Source organism: Penaeus japonicus, unplaced genomic scaffold (genome assembly GCF_977035675.1).
Source record: "Penaeus japonicus unplaced genomic scaffold, GWHDUDI00000001_assembly GWHDUDI00000028, whole genome shotgun sequence".
In the NCBI taxonomy this organism is placed as follows: domain Eukaryota; kingdom Metazoa; phylum Arthropoda; class Malacostraca; order Decapoda; family Penaeidae; genus Penaeus; species Penaeus japonicus.
This window is the reverse complement of record NW_028234430.1, coordinates 3791258-3811419: the sequence shown is the minus strand read 5'-3', so window position 1 is coordinate 3811419 and position 20162 is coordinate 3791258. Positions and strand designations below refer to the sequence as shown.

At 49.2% G+C, this 20162-nt stretch overlaps 1 protein-coding gene across 2 annotated transcripts in view; it reads right to left on the bottom strand.

Annotated features, from left to right (window-relative positions):
* The window catches only part of LOC122245889 (uncharacterized), a 144865-nt gene that overhangs the window by 31927 nt on the left and 92776 nt on the right, over positions 1-20162 (bottom strand). The window contains exon 1 of one of the 2 annotated variants that reach the window (XM_043004002.2): positions 12520-13042. The exons of the other annotated variant lie outside the window; for it this stretch is intronic. Within the exon in view, the coding sequence (XP_042859936.1) occupies positions 12520-12532 (13 nt within the window). The 5' untranslated portion in view covers positions 12533-13042. Of the gene's footprint in view, positions 1-12519; positions 13043-20162 lie in introns of those variants that run through there. 2 annotated transcript variants of the gene reach the window in all.

Here is a 20162-nt window from a genome sequence, read left to right as displayed (position 1 = left end):
AGTACATGCATACAAACATGTACATAAACATACATACATACATATACAAAACCATTTCGATTAGGATTTTCATTTCACAACAATAATACTAATAACCAGTGTCGTCTTTATACAAACCTATGAAATGCGCTCAACCTTCACAAAACGCCGAAGAAAATTCAAATGCAGACAAACAACCAAACAACCAAAGGAAGGAGATTGTCCAGAACTCTATTAATAGTCCATCCAAGACAAGGCGCAGGAGAAGAAGGTAAGGGGAAGGGGAGAATAGGAGGTGGAAGGTAAGGGGAAGGGGAAAGGAGGAGAAGGGGAAGTGGGAGAGGAAAGTCACGGGAAGGGAGAAAAGGAGAGAAAAATAAGGGGAAGGGAAGGGAAGGGAAGGGAAGGGAAGGGAAGGAAGGGGAAGGTGAAAGGAGAAGAGGAAGAGAGAGAGAGAGAGAGAGAGAGAGAGAGAGAGAGAGAGAGAGAGAGAGAGAGAGAGAGAGAGAGAGAGAGAGAGAGAGAGAGAGAGAGAGAGAGAGAGGCATAATTTCAAGGTGTACAGTTCGTTTTGGGAGCTCGACAAACACCAGTCACCGGTCTGTTGTCCTGTCGCGAAGATGGGAAAGTGTAAAGGAGGGAAGGAGGGAAGGAGAAGAAAGGCGGGGAGGAAGAGAGGAAAAGAGAGGGGGGAAGGAGGAGAGCAAGGGAGAAGAGAGGGTGAGAGAAGGAGAGGAAAGGAAGAAAGAATGGATAAGGAGGGAAGGAGAAGGAGGGAAGTAGGGAGGAGGAAGGGGAGGGGAAAAGACAGACAGAGAGAGAGAGAGAGAGAGAGAGAGAGAGAGAGAGAGAGATGAGAGGGGGATGGTCACTGTTCGGGGACATACATCATAAGCAGTTTCACAACAGAGCCCAGACTCCCCCTTCCCCCTGCCCCCTGCCCCCTACTCCCAGCCCTACTGAAAGGAACAAACTGCCGAGTAACATATTCTGTTCAGAAGAGAGAAGAGCGAAGAAAGACGAGAGAAGAAAGAGAAGACAAAGGGGGGAAGAGAAGAGAATAACAAACCGACAGTGAAGTAAAACAACAACCCATTTGACTGACGAAAAATAAGACGAAAAGGGCTTACTCTAAATCCCCTTCACCCTTCCAACCTATCCCCTTCCTTCCCCCCTTCCCTAACCCTTCCACCTTAAACCCCCCTCCCCTCACCCTTCCACCTTAACCCCCTCCCTCCCCTCACCCTTATACTTAACCCCCTCCCTCCCCTCATCCTTCCACCTTAACCCCCTCCCCTTGCCCTTATAACTTAACCTACCCCTCACCCTAATACCTTAACCTATCCCCCCACTCCCATCACCCTTCTCCCTCCCTACCCTTCACCCTTCTCCACATGCGTTGCGTCAGCCACCTCATTAATGATCGTGCTGACACCCTAACGATCGCTCTGCCGAAACCGCGATCGTTAGGGCTTTACGGGGCAGGAAAAGCGCCGGAAAATAAGGGACGTGGAGGGGAGAGGGAGAGGGAGAGGGAAGGAGGGAGGGGGAGAGGGAGAGGGAGGGGAAGGAGGGAGAGGGAGAGGGAAGGGGTGGAGGGAGAGGGAGGGGGAGGAGGGAGGGGGAGGGGGAAAGGGGGGAGGAGGGAAGGGGGAAAGGGGGGAGGAGGGAGAGGGAAAGGGGAGGAGGAGGAGGGGGAGGGAGGAGGGAGAGGGAGGGGAAGGGGTGGAGGGAGATAGGGAGGGAAAGGGGGGGGGAAGAGGGAGAGGGAGAGGAGAAGGGGAGGAGGAGGGAGAGGGATGGAGAGGAGAAGGGGAGGAGAGGGAGAGGGAAGGAGGGGGAGGGAGAAGGAGAGGGAAGGAGGGGGAGAGAGAAGGAGAGGGAGGGAGAGGGAAGGAGGGGGAGGGAGAAGTAGAGGGAAGGAGGGGGAGGGAGAAGGAGGGAGAAGGGAAGGGGAGGAGGAAGAAGGAGAGGGAGGAGAGGGAGGGGGGGCGTCTAAACGATATATTGCGATATGGAGAGGATTACTTGACTGGCAGATTGCTTTAGATAATTAAGATCTAGGGTATAATATTCTCTAATTCTGCTTGTCTGTTTTTTTCCGTGAGGGAGGGATGGGGGGAGGGAGAGAGAGGGAAGGAGGAAGAGAGAGGGGGAAGGAGGGATAGGGGGAGAAGAGGGAGAGAGAGGGAGGGAGGGAGAGAGGGAGGGAGGGAGGGAAAGGAAAAGAAAAGAGAGAGTCAGCACATAGACCTTGTTCAGAATAAAGTGCCTCGTCAGGTGTTGCTGCTCCTCCCCTCACTCCTGTCCTCACTCCTCCCTGTCTCCCTTTCCCCCCATCTTTTCCACTCCTCCTCCCCCCCTCCCTCCCTCCCTCCCCTCCCCTCTCCTCCTCCTCCTCCTCCTCCTCCTCCTCCTCCTCCTCCTCCCTCCTCCTCATCTGTTTATGAAGTACCACCCGAAGCGGAACACAAAACCCCATCGGTTGCAGGTTAATTACTGACGCACATGATTGCAATCACATGCTGGTTTTTGTGTTTACGTTCACGACTTGCTTGCTTTGTGGACTCAGCTCACTCTCACACTCTTTGTGTGTGTGCGTGTGTGTGTGCGTGTGTGTGCGTGTGTGTGTGTGTGTGTGTGTGTGTGTGTGTGTGTGTGTGTGTGTGTGTGTGTGTGTGTGTGTGTGTGTGTGTGTGTGTGTGTGTGTGTGAGTGTGTGTGAGAGAGAGAGAGGAGATACGGGATGTGAGAAATGTTGAGGGGGATACCACTACCCCCCCCCCCCCCCCATCGCATGGACGTGATAATCAATGTCCCGAGCGGAGAATCAAATATCTTGGCAATCCTCTCTATAAAAACAAGCAACCTCTCTCTCTCTCTCTCTCTTACTCACTCTCTCTTTCCCCTCTCTCTCTTTCTCCATCTCCCTCTCCCTCTCAACCCTTAACCAATCCGTCCCAAAAATACAAGAGGAAAAAAAAAGGACGCCCCAAATTTAGCCCAGACGTCCCCATAATACAAAACAAAAGAAAACAAGTGCTGGTCCCAAATATAACGCGAGGCGACCCAAAAATATAACCGCAATGCCCCCCTCCCTCCTCCCCCCACCCCTACCCTTACCCTACCCTACGACCCCCCTTCCAAACATAACACGACACAACACAACACGGGTCGCAACATAGCACGTCGGTCAGAAATATAAGCCCCGACTCCTAAAAGTCTTATGACAAAACCCCCTCTCCCTACCCACTGCACCACCACCCCTCTATTCTAACCCCTAACCCCTACCCCTACCCCTCCCCCCACCCCACCCCCATCAACATGCCTCACATGCAGCCACATCAACAACATACCATTGGTCACACATCACACAACTGCCATGCTCGAACGTGCGTACGTACATATACATACACATACACACACACATACACACACACGAACCTCCTCCTCCTCCTCCTCCCCCCCTTCCCACCCCCTCCCCTCTCCCTCCCGATGCCAGAGGTTGGAACCCGACACACGCAACATCCACTGTGATCTACGCATACACTTCGACCCCGCCCATCTGAGGTCATCCTCCCCCTCCCCCTAACCCCCTACCCCCACCCCACCCCCACCTCACCGAAGCCCAATCGTCGGCATCTCAAGCACCCCCCTCCCCCTACCCCACTCCCTCCCTCCTTCCCTAACCCACAAAAGACTCGATCGCGAAACAATGATTTTTTTTCTTCTCCTCCTCCCTTTCCAATCAGTTATCAGTATCCCTTTTCTCTCTTTCTCTTTCTCTTTCACTTTCTCTCTCTCTCTCTCTCTCTCTCTCTCTCTCTCTCTCTCTCTCTCTCTCTCTCTCTATTCGCAATCGAAGAGAAGAGACAAGGAGAAAGAAGAGAAGAAGAGAAAGGGTGGGAGGCAGGGACAAAATGAGAAAAAGAGAGTGAGGAAGAGAGAAAAAGAGAGAAAGATAAATAGATAGAGAGAGAGGGAGAACCAGAAAAAATAAAAGAGTCAGAGTGAATAAAAGGAGATAAAAAGTCAAAAATAAAACAAAGGAGATTCCAACAACAGAAGAAGAAGAAGAAGAAGAAGAAGAAGAAGAAGAAGAAGAAGAAGAAGAAGTAGAAGAAGAAGAAAAAGCAGCAGGAGCAGCAGAAGCGGCAGCAGAAGCAACCCGACCCCGCCAGAAGGACAAAGAGAAGATGGCACTGGACGCGACGTATGACATACCACTAATGACGGGCACCCACAGCCCTTCCCCCCCTCCCCCCCTCTCTCCATCCCTCCCACCCTCCCTCTCCCCCTCTCGGCTAACCTGACACCCTGCCACACCCTTGCTTGTCCTTCCCCTCCTCATCCCTCCTCCCCCCCTTGGACCCCTTCTCTCTTCTCCTACTCCTCCTACCCCTCCCTCCCCCTTCTCTCTTCTCCCCCCCCTCCCTCCCCCTCCCCCTCCTCCCCAAGTGCCACAAGTAAACCACAGCAACAGGTTCATGTACACAAACAAGAAGTCTCGATGCGCACGCGCGCCTGCGTACGAGAGGAATGTGAGAATGAGAGGGAGAGACAGAGGGAGGGAAGGAGGGAGGTGAGGAGGGAGGGAGGGAGGGAAGGAAGAAAGGAGGAAGGATGGAAAGGAAGAAAGAAGGAAGAAGAGAAGGCGAAAGGAAGGAAGAGAAAAAAAAGGAAAATCAGAAAGAGAAAGAAAAGAAACAGAGAGAAACGGAAAGAGAGCCCCTACCCGTGATACACATAAACGAGCGAAAAACAACAACAACAACCGTTTCCCCGTATTGCCAGCCAGAAAAGAGACTCGATGTATCACCAGAGGGCCCGGCAGTTCTGTATCACACGCCCCAACCAACACACGCCGCCGATGATTAACAGCACAAACACCTCCGAGTATAAACTGTGAGCGCGAGAGAATGTCTGATCCAAGCACAGAGTTTATATTTAGTGGAGAGAGAGAGAGAGAGGGAGAGGGAGAGGGAGAGAGAGAGGAAGAGGGAGAAAGGAGAGAGGAGGGGTAGGGGAAGGGAGGGAGAGTGAGGGAGAGGGAGGGAGAGGGAGGGGGAGAGAGAGAGAGAGAGAGAGAGAGAGAGAGAGAGAGAGAGAGAGAGAGAGAGAGAGGGAGGGGTAGGGAGGGAGAGGGAGGGAGGGAGGGAGGGAGAGAGAGAGAGAGAATAAAGTGGCAGAAACACCCCTGTGACGTCACAACCGCATACCTACCACGTCAGAGAAATAACAATAAATATTTCCATGGTGCCAAATGTGTCACTATAAAACGATCCTGCTTATCATATCACACAAAAAAGGCAGAGAAATAGAAAGAGAAAGAGAAGTAGAAAGACATAAAGAGAGAGAAAAAAGAGAGAAAGACTGAGGGAAAGAGAGAAACAGACAGAAAGACAGAGATAAAAAAAAAAAAAGGAAAAAGGTCGCAAGCAAATGCCGCGAACCGAAATGAAATCAAGCGAGAGCAAAAGCAGGGAAGGGAAGGAAGGGGAACAGAACCCCCCTCTCCCCTTCCCCCTCCCCCTCCCCCCTCTCTCTCATCCCACCACCGAACAATGGCACTCAGGCACCGCTCGCCGACGCCGTCGCCCGCGCCCCAAGTGCCAACAAGTGGGAGAAGTGACCTGGAACATTCCCCTTCCCTTCTCCTCTTCTTCTCTTTCGTCTTTCCTTTTCCTGCTATGGAATCCTCTCTCCCGCTCAGTCACTCCCTTCCCTTCCATACCCTCTCATTTCTTTTATCTTTTCTGAATTTCCCTTTCTCCTCCCTCCTTCCCTCTTGTTCCACAGGCCTCCCTTCTCTCTCTCTCTCTCTCTCTCCCCCCCCTCCCTCCTTCCCTCCCCTTCCCTTCCATCTAACTTCGCCCCTCACCCCCACCCTCCTTCCCTCCCACCCCCTCCCCTTCCCCCCAGCCGCCGCCATGCCCCAGTGCCAAAACGTGGCCCCGTCGGCGCCGAGGCCTCCGCTCGGTTAATGATCCTTAGAGAGACCAATTAAGTTGTCTCTTTGTAGAATATACATCTCGGTCACTACTGAGGGAGGGAAAGGAGGGGAGGGGGGACGGGAGGGGGAGGGAGGGAGGGAGATGAGGGGAAGAAGGAAGGGGGATTTCGGAGAAGGGTTGGCGGATGGTTGGGAAGAGGGAAGAGGGAGGGGGAAGAAGGGACAAGGGAGGGGGAAGAAGGGAAAAGGAAGGGGGAAGAAGGGAAAAGGGAGAGAAGGGGGAAGAAGGGAAAAGGGAGAGAAGGGGGAAGAAGGGAAAAGGGAGAGAAGGGGGAACGAGGGGGGAGAGGGAATAGAAGGGAGAACGAGGGGGGAGAGGGAATAGAAGGGAGAACGAGGGGGGAGAGGGGAGAAGAATATCCGCAAACGTGGAAGGTGGAAATCAAACCTCCCTTGGGAACATTTTCCTTCTCTGTATACATGTGCATGAAAAAAGTGCGCGTCCGTGTGTGTGCGTGCGTGTGTGTGTGTGTGCGTGTGTGTGTGTGTGTGTGTGTAAGTGAGTGTGTGTGTGTGTGTGTGTGTGTGTGTGTGTGTGTGTGTGTGTGTGTGTGTGTGTGTGTGTGTGTGTGTGTGTGTGTGTGTGTGTGTGTGTGTGTGTGTGTGTGTGTGTGTGCGTGTGTGTGTGTGTGTGTGTGTGTGTGTGTGTTTGTGTGCGTGTGTGTGTGTGTGTGTTTGTGTGCGTGTGTATGTGTACATACATGCGGAAAAAAAATCTAAAAAACTCCTAAAAGTGACACAAGGCGCAAAATGAAAGGCATTCACCCACAGCGAAGGCATTCAACATACAAGCACAACAGAAGAAGAAAAAAAACAAGCTTTAAAACAGAAAAAGAAAAAAGAAGAGTAACAACCCACCTGCGTCTCATCCCACACGAAGTAACACCAGTGCAAACAACACAGCAATGCCCCTTATGCCTTCCCCTCCCTCCCCCTACCCCCCCACCACCCAACTTACAAAACTCGCACTCCACAGCAAAAAACAGCAAATGCATCGTAATACAACCCCCCCTCACCCCCCCTCTCCCCACCCCACCACCCCACACACACAACACAATTCCCTCCCCTTGACCTGACTTGACACTCGATCTCGCCCGTCGAGGTCAAACACGAGGTACCTGCCACTGACACTGCTGCCGTTAGTGCCATTGGGTTATTTATATATTTAGCCGTCAAGTGACCCCATGCATGTCAACAGAGGGGGAGGAGGGGGACTAGATTTACGTTTCTAAATTCACATATTTACTCATCCATTCATTTATCTATTATCTTTATTATCATCCATCATTTTTATCTATTCACACTCTCAGACAAGGTTTATTCATCTACTTATACACTCGGAATAGTTTATTCATTCATTTATCTATCAAACAATTCAACCGAAGAAAGTGACTTAGATTCGTCCCGACGTAATTAAATTAAAAAAAAATCAAAGTCACCAAAATAACCGTTAATTAAGCCGAATCAGAGAGATTGGCGAGTGGGGGGAGGGAGAAGGGGGAGGGAGAAGGGGGAGAGGGGTGAGTTTCGTAATCGCCAAAGTGTTTTACTCACGAACTGACCTTGGTTAACCTACGGGGGGGGGGGGGGGGGGTTATTCTCTCTCTCTCTCTCTCTTTCTCTCTAAAGTGCTGACGACTCAGCGAGTCAGCACCTGTCTGAGTCAGCCGTGAGTCATCGTCAGTTATCTCTCTCTTTCTCTTTCTTTTTCTTTCTCTGTCTCTTTTCTTATTTTTTCTCTTTTTCTTTCTCTCTATATATATCGAGCGCGGGCTCTCTATTTATCTATTTATCTATTTATCTATATATCTATTAATCTATCTGTCTGTCTCTAGCGGACTTAAAACATTCCCACGACCTCCCCCCCCCCCTGCTACCAGCCCCAACCCCCATTACATCCTTACTGAAGCGGATTTCTCTCGCTCGATCACGCGTGTGTGTGTGTGTGTGTGTGTGTGTGTGTGTGTGTGTGTGTGTGTGTGTGTGTGTGTGTGTGTGTGCGTGTGCGTGTGTAACAAAATAAAGACTACGAATGAATGAAAACTGGATAGCCAACGAAAACAAGGTTAAGATCCACAAAACAGACAATCTCGACCTCGTATGCCCCTCCCCCCCACCCTTCCCTCTCTGTCTCAACGTCACCCTTGACCTCCCTCGGATCTTCTCTCCACCCCCCCACCCCACCCCCATCCGAACTATCCCTCACCCCCCGGGATGGTCGTATATATTTGGTCACTCTCGACACCTGCTACATGACCTACTGTAGCCCCCCACCCCCCCCCCCTTCCATCAAATGCCCACCCAAGAACGTACCCCCAACCACCTCCCCTTGTCAGCTGACCTCCCATGCCCTTGTGACCCATCTCTGACCATCGTCTCCCCCCCCTCCCCCTCCCTTCCCCTCTCCGTACCCGCTTCTTCCCTGAGATGGTTCGCACGCCCTTTATTTTTCCGGCGAAATCCTCTTCCTCAGATTTTCTCACGGAAAAAAAACACAGGCTATAATATTCGTTATATTAATAACGGCAAGAGTAATTGTAATAACAATCCTTATGGTGATGATTATGATGATGATGGCAGTATTAATAATATTAATAATATTAATAATAATAAGGATGATAATGATAATAAGAATTATTATCATTATAATGGCAATTATATCAATAACTTTCCGTAAGGAGGAGGAGTAGGAGTAGAAGGAGGAGGAGTAGAAGGAGTAGAAGGAGGAGGAGTAGGAGGAGGAAATGGAGGAAAAAGACAAAGAGGAAAATGATAAGAAGAAGAGATAGAAAAAAAAGAGGACGCAAATGAGTAGGAGTCAAAAAAAGGAAGAGATAAAAAAAAAAAGACGATCAAAGAACAGGAACAGGAACAGGAACAGGAGGGCGAAGGAACGGGCGGGGAGAGGCACGCAAGCAAGGCAAGCCCGAGCGAGGCAAGCCCAAAAGCACGCCGTCTGCCGGACATGTGTTAAAACGCTTCGTTATGCAGAAGCGCGAGCGAGGACCGAGGACCGAGGACCGAGGAACAAATGTCTGCCGCACATCTGCTACGAATAACTCTTGGCAACTGCGTGACACTGACCCCGCCGCGCCGTGCGAGGACCCCCCCGACCCCCAACCCCCGACCCCCGACTCCCGACTCATCCTCACCCTAGAGTTACTCCCAAGTTAAAAGGGAGGAGGGGGAGGAGAGGGGGAGGAGGGGGGGAGGCATGGAAAGAGAGGGGAAAAGTCATAGAAAGGGATGAAAAGGCATGACATGGGAGAGATGGGCATAGAATTTATGGAAAAGGCATAGAAAGCGAGAAATAAGGAAGTGAAATGGCGAGGGAGAGAGGGAAAGAGAAAAGAGGTAAGGGAAAATGAGAGAATGAGAAGAGAGAAGGGGGAAGAGAGATGAAGGAAAAGAGTAAGAGTGAGAGAGTGAGAGAGTGAGAGAGAGACGAAAGGAAAGAGTGAGAGTGAGTGAGTGAGTGAGTGAGTGAGAGAGAGGCGAAGGGAAAGAGTAAGAGTAAGAGTAAGAGAGAGAGAGAGAGAGAGAGAGAGAGAGAGAGAGAGAGAGAGAGAGAGAGAGAGAGAGAGAGAGAGACGAAGGGAAAGAGAAAGAGAGAGAGAGAGAGAGAGAGAGAGAGAGAGAGAGAGAGAGAGAGAGAGAGAGAGAGAGAGAGAGAGAGAGAGAGAGAGAGAGAGAGAGAGAGAGAGAGAGAGAGAGAGAGAGAGAGAGAGACGAAGGAAAAGAGTAAGAGTGAGATAGAGACGAAGGGAAAGAGAAAGATTAAGAGAGAGAGAGAGAGTCGCAGAGAATGAATTACAGCCCCACTAGCGTTGCCCCCTCGCCTCGCTCAGACCACCAGCATCAGCGCTTGTCGAAAGGTGTCGCTCTTAGTTAACTAATAACGAATTGCTAATCCCTCCCTCCTCTCCCCTCCCCACCTCCTCCTCTTCCCCTTCTTCCATCTTCCATCCCCCACCTCCATCATCGTCCTCATCATCATCTCCACCTTCACCTCCTCCCTCCTCCACCCTCCTCCTCCTTCTCCACCCTCACCCTCACCCTCCTCCTCCTCTTCCATCATCACCCTCACCCTCACCCTCCTCCTCCTCCACCCTTCTCCTCCCATCTCCCTCACCCTCCTCCACCCTCACCCTCACCCTCACCCTCACCCTCACCCTCCTCCTCCTCCCCAAACCCATTCTTCCACCGCCAAGGTTTCTCCGGCAGGGGGAAAAATTATCACCGACCGGACTTATCTGGCCAGTGTTATCAGCCAGAACACACCACTGCAGACAGTAGCTGGGATCTGTCTAACCTCTCTCCCCCCACCCCCTCCCAGCCAGGTTACACTCCCCCCTCCCCCCTCCCAGCCAGGTTACACTCCCCCCCTCCCTCCCTCAACCCCTCTCACCTTCCCTCTTCTCTTCGTCTTCACGATCTCCTCCCCCCTCCCCCTCCCCCCCCCCGACCTTGCAATACGTATTACGTAAGCAGCCGTAACATAAACCTATGTTAGGATGCCCATAATGAGTGGGATGGGAGAGGAGGAGGAGGAGGAGGAGGAGGAGGAGGAGGAGGAGGAGGAGAAGAGGAGAGGGAGAAAGGAGGAATAGGAGGAGGAGGAATGGGGGGAGAGCAGAGGAGGAGGAAGAGGAGAAGAGGAGGAGAAGAGGAGGAAAGGAAAGGAAAGGAAAGGAGGAGGAGGAAGAGGAGGAGGGAGGAAAGGAAAGGAGGAGGGAGGAGAGGAGAGGAGAGGAGAGGAGAGGAAACGAAAGGAAAGGAAAGGAGGAGGAAGAGGAGGGAGGGAGGGAGGAAAGGAAAGGAGGAGGAAGAGGAGGGAGGGAGGGAGGAAAGGAAAGGAGGAGGAAGAGGAGGGAGGGAGGAAAGGAAATGAGGAGGAAGAAGAGGAAGGAGGGAGGGAGGAAAGGAAAGGAGGAGGAAGAGGAGGGAGGGAGGAAAGGAAATGAGGAGGAAGAAGAGGAAGGAGGGAGGGAGGAAAGGAAAGGAGGAGGAAGAAGAGGAAGGAGGGAGGGAGGAAAGGAAAGGAAGGAGGAGGAGGGAGGAAAGGAATGAGGAGGAGAAAGAGGAGATGGTAAGGGAGGAGGAAAGGAAGGACATAGGAGGAGGAGTAGGAGGAAGAGAGTGAAATAGAGGAGAGGGAGAAGGAAGAGAGTGAAGAATGGCGAAAATCACAAGAAACTCCAACAGAAATTAACCAAATGCATTGCAATAATATTATCACCAGAAACACCGTCCGATGACACGGCAACCTCAACCTTACAAGCTACTTATCAACAAACGCCCTTGCAATGCGCTCAGCCGAATGAAGACCCAAATCTTGCATAACGAGTGATTAGGAATTCATTGAAAAAAAAAAATGAGATAAGCGCCGTGACTTTTACGATTATAAAGTATCCCATACCGTTATTAAATTCGTAATTGCAAAATAAATACGAAGCTCTAAAATGACATTGACAAAACAGGAGTAAATCAAAATGTAAACCGTATCATATATGATATATTACCCAGCCCCGGAAAAAAAAATAATAAAATAGAAATAAAATACATCTAAAAAAGCCAAAAATCCGGACGAACACACAAAACGAATAATAATAATAATAATAATAATAATAATAATAATAATAATAATAATAATAAAATGATAACAATAAAAACTACTACTAATAAAATAATAATATTAATGATAATGATAATAATAATAACGATAACGACGATAACAACCGTGCCAGGACTTCCACACCCACCCGTCACACCCAAGCAACACCACCGTGCCGAGCCGTGCCATAACGTGCCGTAACCTAACATAACGTAACGTCGACCGGACCGAGTCACGCGCAAGCTCCGCTCTCATAAAGCTCCTCTCAAGCTCTCTCTCCTCCCAGAGTACAAAATACGCTAAGCTCGCACGCTCTTCTCCTAGGACAATGTTGAACGACACTTTTAGCGATAGGAAAACGGCGTGTTTCGTGTGATTAGCAGATGGGCGTTCGGGCGAAAATGCTCAACGGGCAATTTAAAATCATCGGATTGCAATTCCGTTAAGTGTCGAGTGCTTTGGAGTATGTCTTTCTAGATGAACAGGATCACTTTTTTTTTAATGAAGAAACGGGTCAACTGTTCGTATCGTATTATAAAATATAAAAATCTAGGAGGGAAATATAAAGCTATCCATCAAACATATTAAAAAATCAAGCGATTACCACTCTTATTACCTTAACGATTCACGAAATTACGCATTCAGCGAACTCAAAATCAGCGGCAATAACCTATCTATAAAACTAATTAAATTCACGCCAGCCACCTTGCATATGCAATCCCTACTGCAATCCACCGAAATCATAAACTCATCATCACCATCACCACACTTCACTGTAACCCAAACATCCTCCTCAACCGAGATCCTATGGTGATGGCGAGGCTGTGATGATGATGATGATAATGATAATAATAATGATGAAGTGGAAGTGGACGAGGCAATACAAACACTGGCACTCTCACACAGGCACTCACCTAGTAGGGTCATCGTTGAGTGTGCCACGGTCAGTCACGGGCACGAATCACCGTGGCTTCGAACAGTCATAAGTATCCTCTTCTATTATCTCTTCTCTTCTCTATTTTCTCTCTCTCTTTCTTTCTCTTCCTTCCTTCCTTCCTCTTTCTCTCTCTATTGTCTCGAGACACTTTCTCTCTCCGTCAAGCCACACTAGCGAGAGTATATGTCCACGTCAAGTTTGAATCTTTAACAAGCTTCTCTTTTCCTCTCTTCGTACTCGAGTATGTGTTTGTACGTTCTCTTATTCTCTCTATCTCTCTTTTCGCGAGTACGTAAAGTAAATCGGGAGGGGGGAGGGGGAGTGGCGAAAACGCTCAGCGCTCGCCAGCTCTCTGTCTCTGTCGCTCTCTCTAGCTTGCTCACTCGCTCGCTCGCTAGCTTGCTTACTCTCTCTCTCTCTCTCGCTCGCTCTCCCGCACCCGCTCACACCAACAACTCGACTGTCAATTATAATCTAAGCTCCGAGACGCTCCGCCACCACCGTCGCCTCTGGTGGTGGTTGGTGGAGGGAGGGGAGGGGGGCGGGGCCAGGGGCGAGGGGCGAGGCGGGGGGGGCGGGCTGGGGTGGGGGGTGCGGGGGGAGCGGGGAGCGGCCCGGGGCATGACTGGGGTAGAGAGAGGGAGGGAGGGATGGGGGGGGGACGAAAGGGGAGGGGCTAAGAAGTTGCCGAGGAGAGGGGTGTGGGGGTGGGGGTAGGGAGGAGGCGCGCTTGGCAAGGAGGGAGGGAGGGGAGGGAGGAGAGGAGGGAGGGAAGGAGGAGGAGAACAAAAAGAAGACGAAGAAGAAGAATGGCAAGGAGGGGGAGGGAGGGAGGGAGAGGGGGTGGGGGGAAAGGGGTAAGATATCCCATAGGAATGGATTGAGACGACGATGATGATGATGATGTCACGGGAGAGAAATGCGGTGTTTGTGGGAGGGGAAACTTGTCATTTCAAGAAGAGAACCGATTAATTAGCGCCTTCTATCTAATCAATGGGAGCATCTGCAGCAGTGCAATTGCAGAGAGAGAGAGAGGGAGAGGGAGACAGAGACGGAGACGGAGAGGGAGAGGGAGAGAGAGACGGAGAGGGAGAGGGAGAGGGAGAGGGAGAGAGAGAGAGAGACAGAGAGAGGGGGAGAGGGAGAGGGAGAGGGAGAGGGAGAGGGAGAGGGAGAGGGAGAGGGAGAGGGAGAGGGAGAGAGAGAGAGAGAGAGAGAGAGAGGGAGAGGGAGAGGGAGAGAGAGAGAGGGAGAGGGAGAGGGAGAGGAGAGGAGAGAGAGAGGAGTGAGAGAAGGAGGGAGAGAGAGAGAGAGAGAGAGAGAGAGAGAGAGAGAGAGAGAGAGAGAGAGAGAGAGAGAGAGAGAGAGAGAGAGAACGGCGCTACCCCCCCTCCCCCCCAAACACCCTCAGACGTCCCACCAGCGAAATCCTTAACGACCTTGAAACAAGCACTCCGACTCCTCAAACGACTCCTCCTCTGCTTAAAACGAGATCGGAATCAATCCTTCGCCAATCCACCTCCTCCTCCGCCGCCGCCGCCGCCCGCCACGCGCCCATTCATCTATCCATCCCTCACCCCCTCACCCTCACCCCTCCACCCCACGCCCTCGACCAGAGAAGAAGCCACTAGGCCTATGAGCGGACTAGAAAACAAAAACAACGGACAAAACCATAATAAAAACGACCATAAACTCTCTCTCTCTCTCTCTCTCTCTCCGCCGCCCCCTCGAGGCAGCACCTGTACTTAAAGAGAAGCGAAGTGTAGTTCGGTCATTATCGCCGTCGATATGACCCCCCCCCCTTCCCCTCCCCCTCCATCCACCATGCCCTCCTTCCCTCTCTCCCTCTCTCCCTACTTCTATCTCCTGTCTCCCTTCTCCTTTTCGCTCCCTACGAAGCTATTAACTCCTCTCCCTCTCTTCTCCTCCTCCTCCCTCCCTCAATTCCCTCCCTCCTCACACCTCTCTTTCTCTTCCCTCCTTCCTCTCTCCTCCCTCCTGTCCTTCCTTCTCTCCACTCCCTTCCCTCTCCACTCCTTCCCTCCCTCTCTCTTCTTTACTGCCCCCCCTCCCGCCCCCCCTCCCCCCTTTACTACTGCCCCACTGCCACTGCCCCCCCTCCCCCCTCCCCTTCCCCATGCCCATGACCATGCCCATTGCCCTGTTATCTAGTTATCAGCCTATCTGTTATTGTTGTTATCTAAAACGGCCACGGGGGTGATGGAGGGAGGGAATGAGGGAGTGAATAAAAGGGGTAAAGCAGCGAAAGGATAAACCAAGGAAGAACAGAGGGACACTAAAATGAGGGAAAACACGAAGAACAAATTAGTGGGGGCGAAGGGGGGAGGGGGAGGAGGAGGATGGAGGAGGAGGAGGAGGAGGAGGAAAATAAAATTTAAAGATACGAGGAGCCAATGAAGGATAAGAGATAAGAGCAATTAGATAATAACCAAATCTTTCTCACCGCTACAAATCCGTCCTCTTGCTGAGCATGTCGCAACACACCTCGATCTTGTGTCATCAATTTTTTATGTTTTTTGTTTTTGTTTTAATCAATAATGTTCTCGATTTACTTGTATTTTGTGTGTCTCTCTAAACCCCGATATACAGACCGTCGACTTCTAATTTGTTCTGTGGTTTTATTACTAAGCAGTTTGTTGCGTGGTCAGCACTGCTAATGTTGCTGGGCACTCAAGGAATATCATGCGTTGGGGGCGATGTCTCTCAATCAGTCTATGTACCTTTTTATATATATATATATATATATATATATATATATATATATATATATATATATATATATATATATATAGAGATACACAAGACACACACACAACTAATTATATATACACACACACAGTATATATATATATTTATATATATATATATATATATATATATATATATATATATATATATAGATACATATTTATGTATATGTATATATACTGTATATATATACATATATATATATATGTATATATATATATATATATACATATATATTTTATTTAATTAGAACTATAAAAAATACATTCAAACATACAAATATACATTATATATATACATATATACATACACATATATATATATATATGAGAGAGAGGGCAGAGAAGAAAGAAAAGAAAAAGAAACCCGAAAAAGAGGTAGGTGGACCAAACCAAAGGGGGAGGGGGGGGTCAGGGGAAGGGTAAAGGTGTAAGGGGGAGGGGGGATGAGGGGGGAGCTGGGGAGACCCGATGACCCCACCAGTCCCCAGTCATTACCCGGCTGTTATCTCCCCAGACAGAGGCGCTACCTTGGATAACATCGACAAGGGGGGATTCGAACGAGGCAATTAAAGTGCCGGCTCGCTGGGTATCATTTCCATTGTTTATCCCGTTGTTTTATTTGTTTGCGTTTTTGCTTTGGTTTGTCAGCGGGAAACGTAAACGGGATAGGCCTATCTATGTGCCTCGACCAACCATCCTACAATTTCTCGTAACTTCCATCCTGCCAAACCAGCAAGACATCCTAAACACTATATAAAAAAATCTAAAACACACATATTTATCCATCTTGCTCACCAATAACAAAACCACCAATACCGAAATAAAATTAGAAAAAATTCCCTCAAATACACGGTCACAAGAAGCAAAAACCTCCGGCGTTCTTCGGAACCACAAACAAACAGAAAAAAAAGAAAAGAAAGCACACCTGCGCACACCTGTAAGTTCGTCCCTTCGATCCCTTCGGCGACTGAGAGACCAAGGGAAAGGATACGTACTAGATGAGAGTTCAGGTTCAGGGACAAAGGTTTAAAAGGTTGAAGAAAGCTTAAGGACAAAACCAACAGCGGTTTGCGAAGTCAGCGTGCACGACAAAACCAACATGGCGGAAGAGTAAACAAATATGGCTGACCAAACATTACGGCCGAAAGAGGTTACGGTGGGTGGGGGTGGGGGGAGGGGGAGGGGGGGTCGTGTTCAAGACTGTGTACCTGTTAACTAACTGGGGTGTGAGGTGTTTTTGTTTTTCCTCCAGACCGACGACGGCTATTATGTTTCGACAAACAACTAACAAAATGGGCTACAACAGGAGGAGGCATGCACAGCGTTCACAGCAAAGAAAGAGAGTTAATAGATCAAACAAAAATTTACCTGTCGCTTCTAGACGAAAAAAAGAAAGAAAAAAAGAGGGGTGAAGATGTTTCTCAATCTTTCTTTTTCTTTTTTCCATCAGTGACCCCAGCGCCGTGGCCACAGAGTCAGAGTCCCCCTCGTAACAGGGCGATATTCCCCCGCGAGTCAGCCAATAAACATACAGTGAGACCTTCCCTCGCACACCCGCGGCTTCGTCAGCAAACACCTCGTTATCGGGCAGCAAGAAGGAGCAACGGGGGTCTTAAATATCCCCTTCGTGCGATATTCCCATTGCTCTTTCTTGTGTACCTCGACCATGTGTGCTTACTTCGGCTGGATTGGTGTTTTGACTGGGAGATTTAGAGGGAGAAGTCAGGGGATGGGGGCGGGGGAGGGGGAGGGGGAGGGGGATAAGGGGTTAAGGGAATGGCTGAAGGTGAGGGAGAGGGTATGTAGGGGGATGGGGGTGTTACATGCCTGAAGATCCTATCGTCTTCCAGGAAATTTATAAGGGACAAAAATAAATAAATAAATTTTAAAAAACCCTCAGAACTCTCATCAAATAGTTTCATCAATAATCTCGCACCGCGAACAAGTACAAATTCTCCTTCTTCCTCTTCCTTCTTCCCTTACTTCTTTCCCTAATTCTATTCTCAATTCCTTCTCCTTCCTATTCTTCCCCTTTCTTCTTCTTCTTCTCTTCCTTCCCCCTCTTTCTTCTTCTTTCTTCCTTCGTTCTCCTTCCTTCCCTTCAATGCCTATTCTCCCTTTCTTCTTCCCTTCCCCTTTCTTCCATGTCCTTCTCCCGCAACCTTCGCCGCAAATATCAACCTCGGGACAAATTAGCAAAGTGATATTTGCAATGCAATCATTCTCGCGTCCACAACAGCTTGGACCGAATCAACATCGGCTAGCCTTCCGAACCAACATACGGCGGTTAACGAAAAGTCCCGTTGAAACAACAAGATGATCCCCTTGCAACGCACGGATGTGACTCCCGACCATGCGTACACAGAGCACCATAGAACCATAGGAACGAAGAAGGGGGATGGGGAGGGAGAGAGAGGGGGAGAGAGGGGGGGGTGGGGGTGGGGGTGTCACAGGCAACAGGACCTGACGTGGTGTTTGCGCTGCCCTGGTATCGGTTTCCGTGTGTTTGTTGTTTGACCTTTTTTTTATCCTTCTTTCGACCTCTCTCTATACCTTCCCTTATGCCCACTTCTTATCTCAATGCCTCACTCCCCCGCTACCATTGCCTCTTTCCTCTTCTCTTTTTCCCATTCGCATCCATCCCTTTTACCAACTCGTTTTCTTTGCTTTTTTTCTTTTCTCCTCCACCTACATTTCCCCTCTTATCTTCAATATCTTTTTTATTCTCCTCCTCCTTTTCCCTTGTTCATTTTTTTCCTCCTACTCCACTTCCTATCTCGTCCTCCACTCCTCTTTCTTCTTCTTCTTCTTCTTCTTCTTCTTCTTCTTCTTCTTCTTCTTCTTCTTCTTCTTCTTCTTCTTCTTCTTCTTCTTCTTCTTCTTCATCCTTCTTCTTCCTCCCTCCTTCTTCCTTCCTTCTTTTCTTCTTCTTCTTCTTCTTTTTTTTCTTCTTCTTCTTTTTCTTTTCCTCCTCCTCCTCCTCCCTTTGTTCTCCTTTTTTCCTTCCTCCCTCCTTGTATCCTTTTTTTCCATCCTTCCTTCTCCCCCTCCTCCCCCCTTCTTTCTTTTCCTTTCCCCTCTCACGCAGCCACGCCCTCCTCACCGCTGCTTTTCTTTTCCCTTCTCTACTTTCTTCCTTCTTTCTTTTCCCCTCTTCTTCCCCTCTTCTTCTCCTTTCTTTTTACATCATCTCCTCTTCTTCCTCCTCTTCTTCTTCTTCTTCTTCTTCTCCTCCTCTCCTTTTCCCTCCTCCTCCTCCTCCTCCTCCCCCTTTTCTTCCTCTTCTTCCTCCTCCTCCCCCTCTTCCTCCTCGTCCTCCTCCTCCTCCTCCTCCCCCTTTTCCTCTCCTCCTCTTCTTCCTTTGCCCGCCTCCCACTTTTCTTTCCTCCATCTCCGACTCCTCCATCCGCCGCCCCCCACCCCCTTTTCTTCCTCTTCTTCTTCCTCCCCCTCCTCCTTATCCTCCTCCTCCTCCTCCTCCATATGGTCCCGCACACCGCCCACTGTACCTCGGACAAACACACCTCAGCGTGGGAACTCAAATGTGTCTACCTCCACCACCAGCTCAGGTTTCCTTGATTGACAATAAGATAGAAACGCCGAAATGCGCTTTAACTGGGAGACAGACAGGTATTTTTCCAATGACTCCTTATTGCAGATTGCACACGCCTGCAACAATCCCTGCGTGGATGGCTCTTTTTTTTTTCTTTCTCTCTCTCTCTCTCTCTCTTACAACACAAATCAGGTGACTCAAGGTGACGGATTCATCACCTGCAGATCCCATGGATTTTATCGCTAACGCTTCTGATTTTGGTATTTACTCGGTAATCAAGACGTAGTGCGAGACGTTCACGTTTTAATTTTTTGTGTGTTTGTTTTGTTACCTTTTTTCATTTATGAAGACTATACAAAAATGACACCTATTTCTTTTTATCGATTGGTGACCCTTTATGAAAACAAGTTCACATTATGACACATCGAACAATGCAACAACCTAAACGCTTAAATATATATATATATATATATATATATATATATATATATATATATATATATATATATATATATATATATCGCTTGGTGACTAACAACGCGCAACATGAATGCAACCTTTCCTTCAACCCCGAACGACAAGAAAAAAAAAAAAAATGCATCTCCTACCCGTCGTTAGCTGTTTTGACAGATCCCCCCTCTACGCCCGCCGCCCTTCTTGGTGCAAGAATATCCGAGCGTGAGTTCCTCTCCCCCGAAGCCGATCTTACGTGTCGACACCCCTTGCACGTGCAACCAGCAACCAGCAGATACAAAGGGAAGAACAACTCTTAAGGCCTCCTCTCTACCAATAGTCTATGGGATAAAGTTGTTTGTTGTCTCTCTCTCTCTTCTTCTTCTTTTTTTTTCACTCTCATTTGAAAGGGAGGAGGAGATTAGCGTAAGCTCCCCCAGTGAGGTTTTTTTCCCTTCTTGGATGGAGGTTTCATCACAAACGAGGAATAAATAATAAGGCAGAGTACTAAAGCCTCGTGCCACGTCTTAAGGATCGTCTTCCAGTAAAACCAAAGACGTCGAACATTGAAGCTCAGGCTATTTAGCGACACGACATGACTCCGATCCCTTGCGCCATAATACCTTATAATGCCGTCGCATCAACCGAGCCTTTCGTTAGGAAGAAAGAAAAGAAAAAAAAAAAGAGAAAAAAAGAAAAAGAAAAGAAAAAAAAGGAGTTAGCCACAACGGGATGCTCGTGGCTCCACCCTAGCTGCCGAGACACCCGCCATGCAGAGGCTTAAGTCATGCAGATCCACCCTCCCCTTCCCCTTCCCCTATCCTATCCTCACTCCCTCTTGTC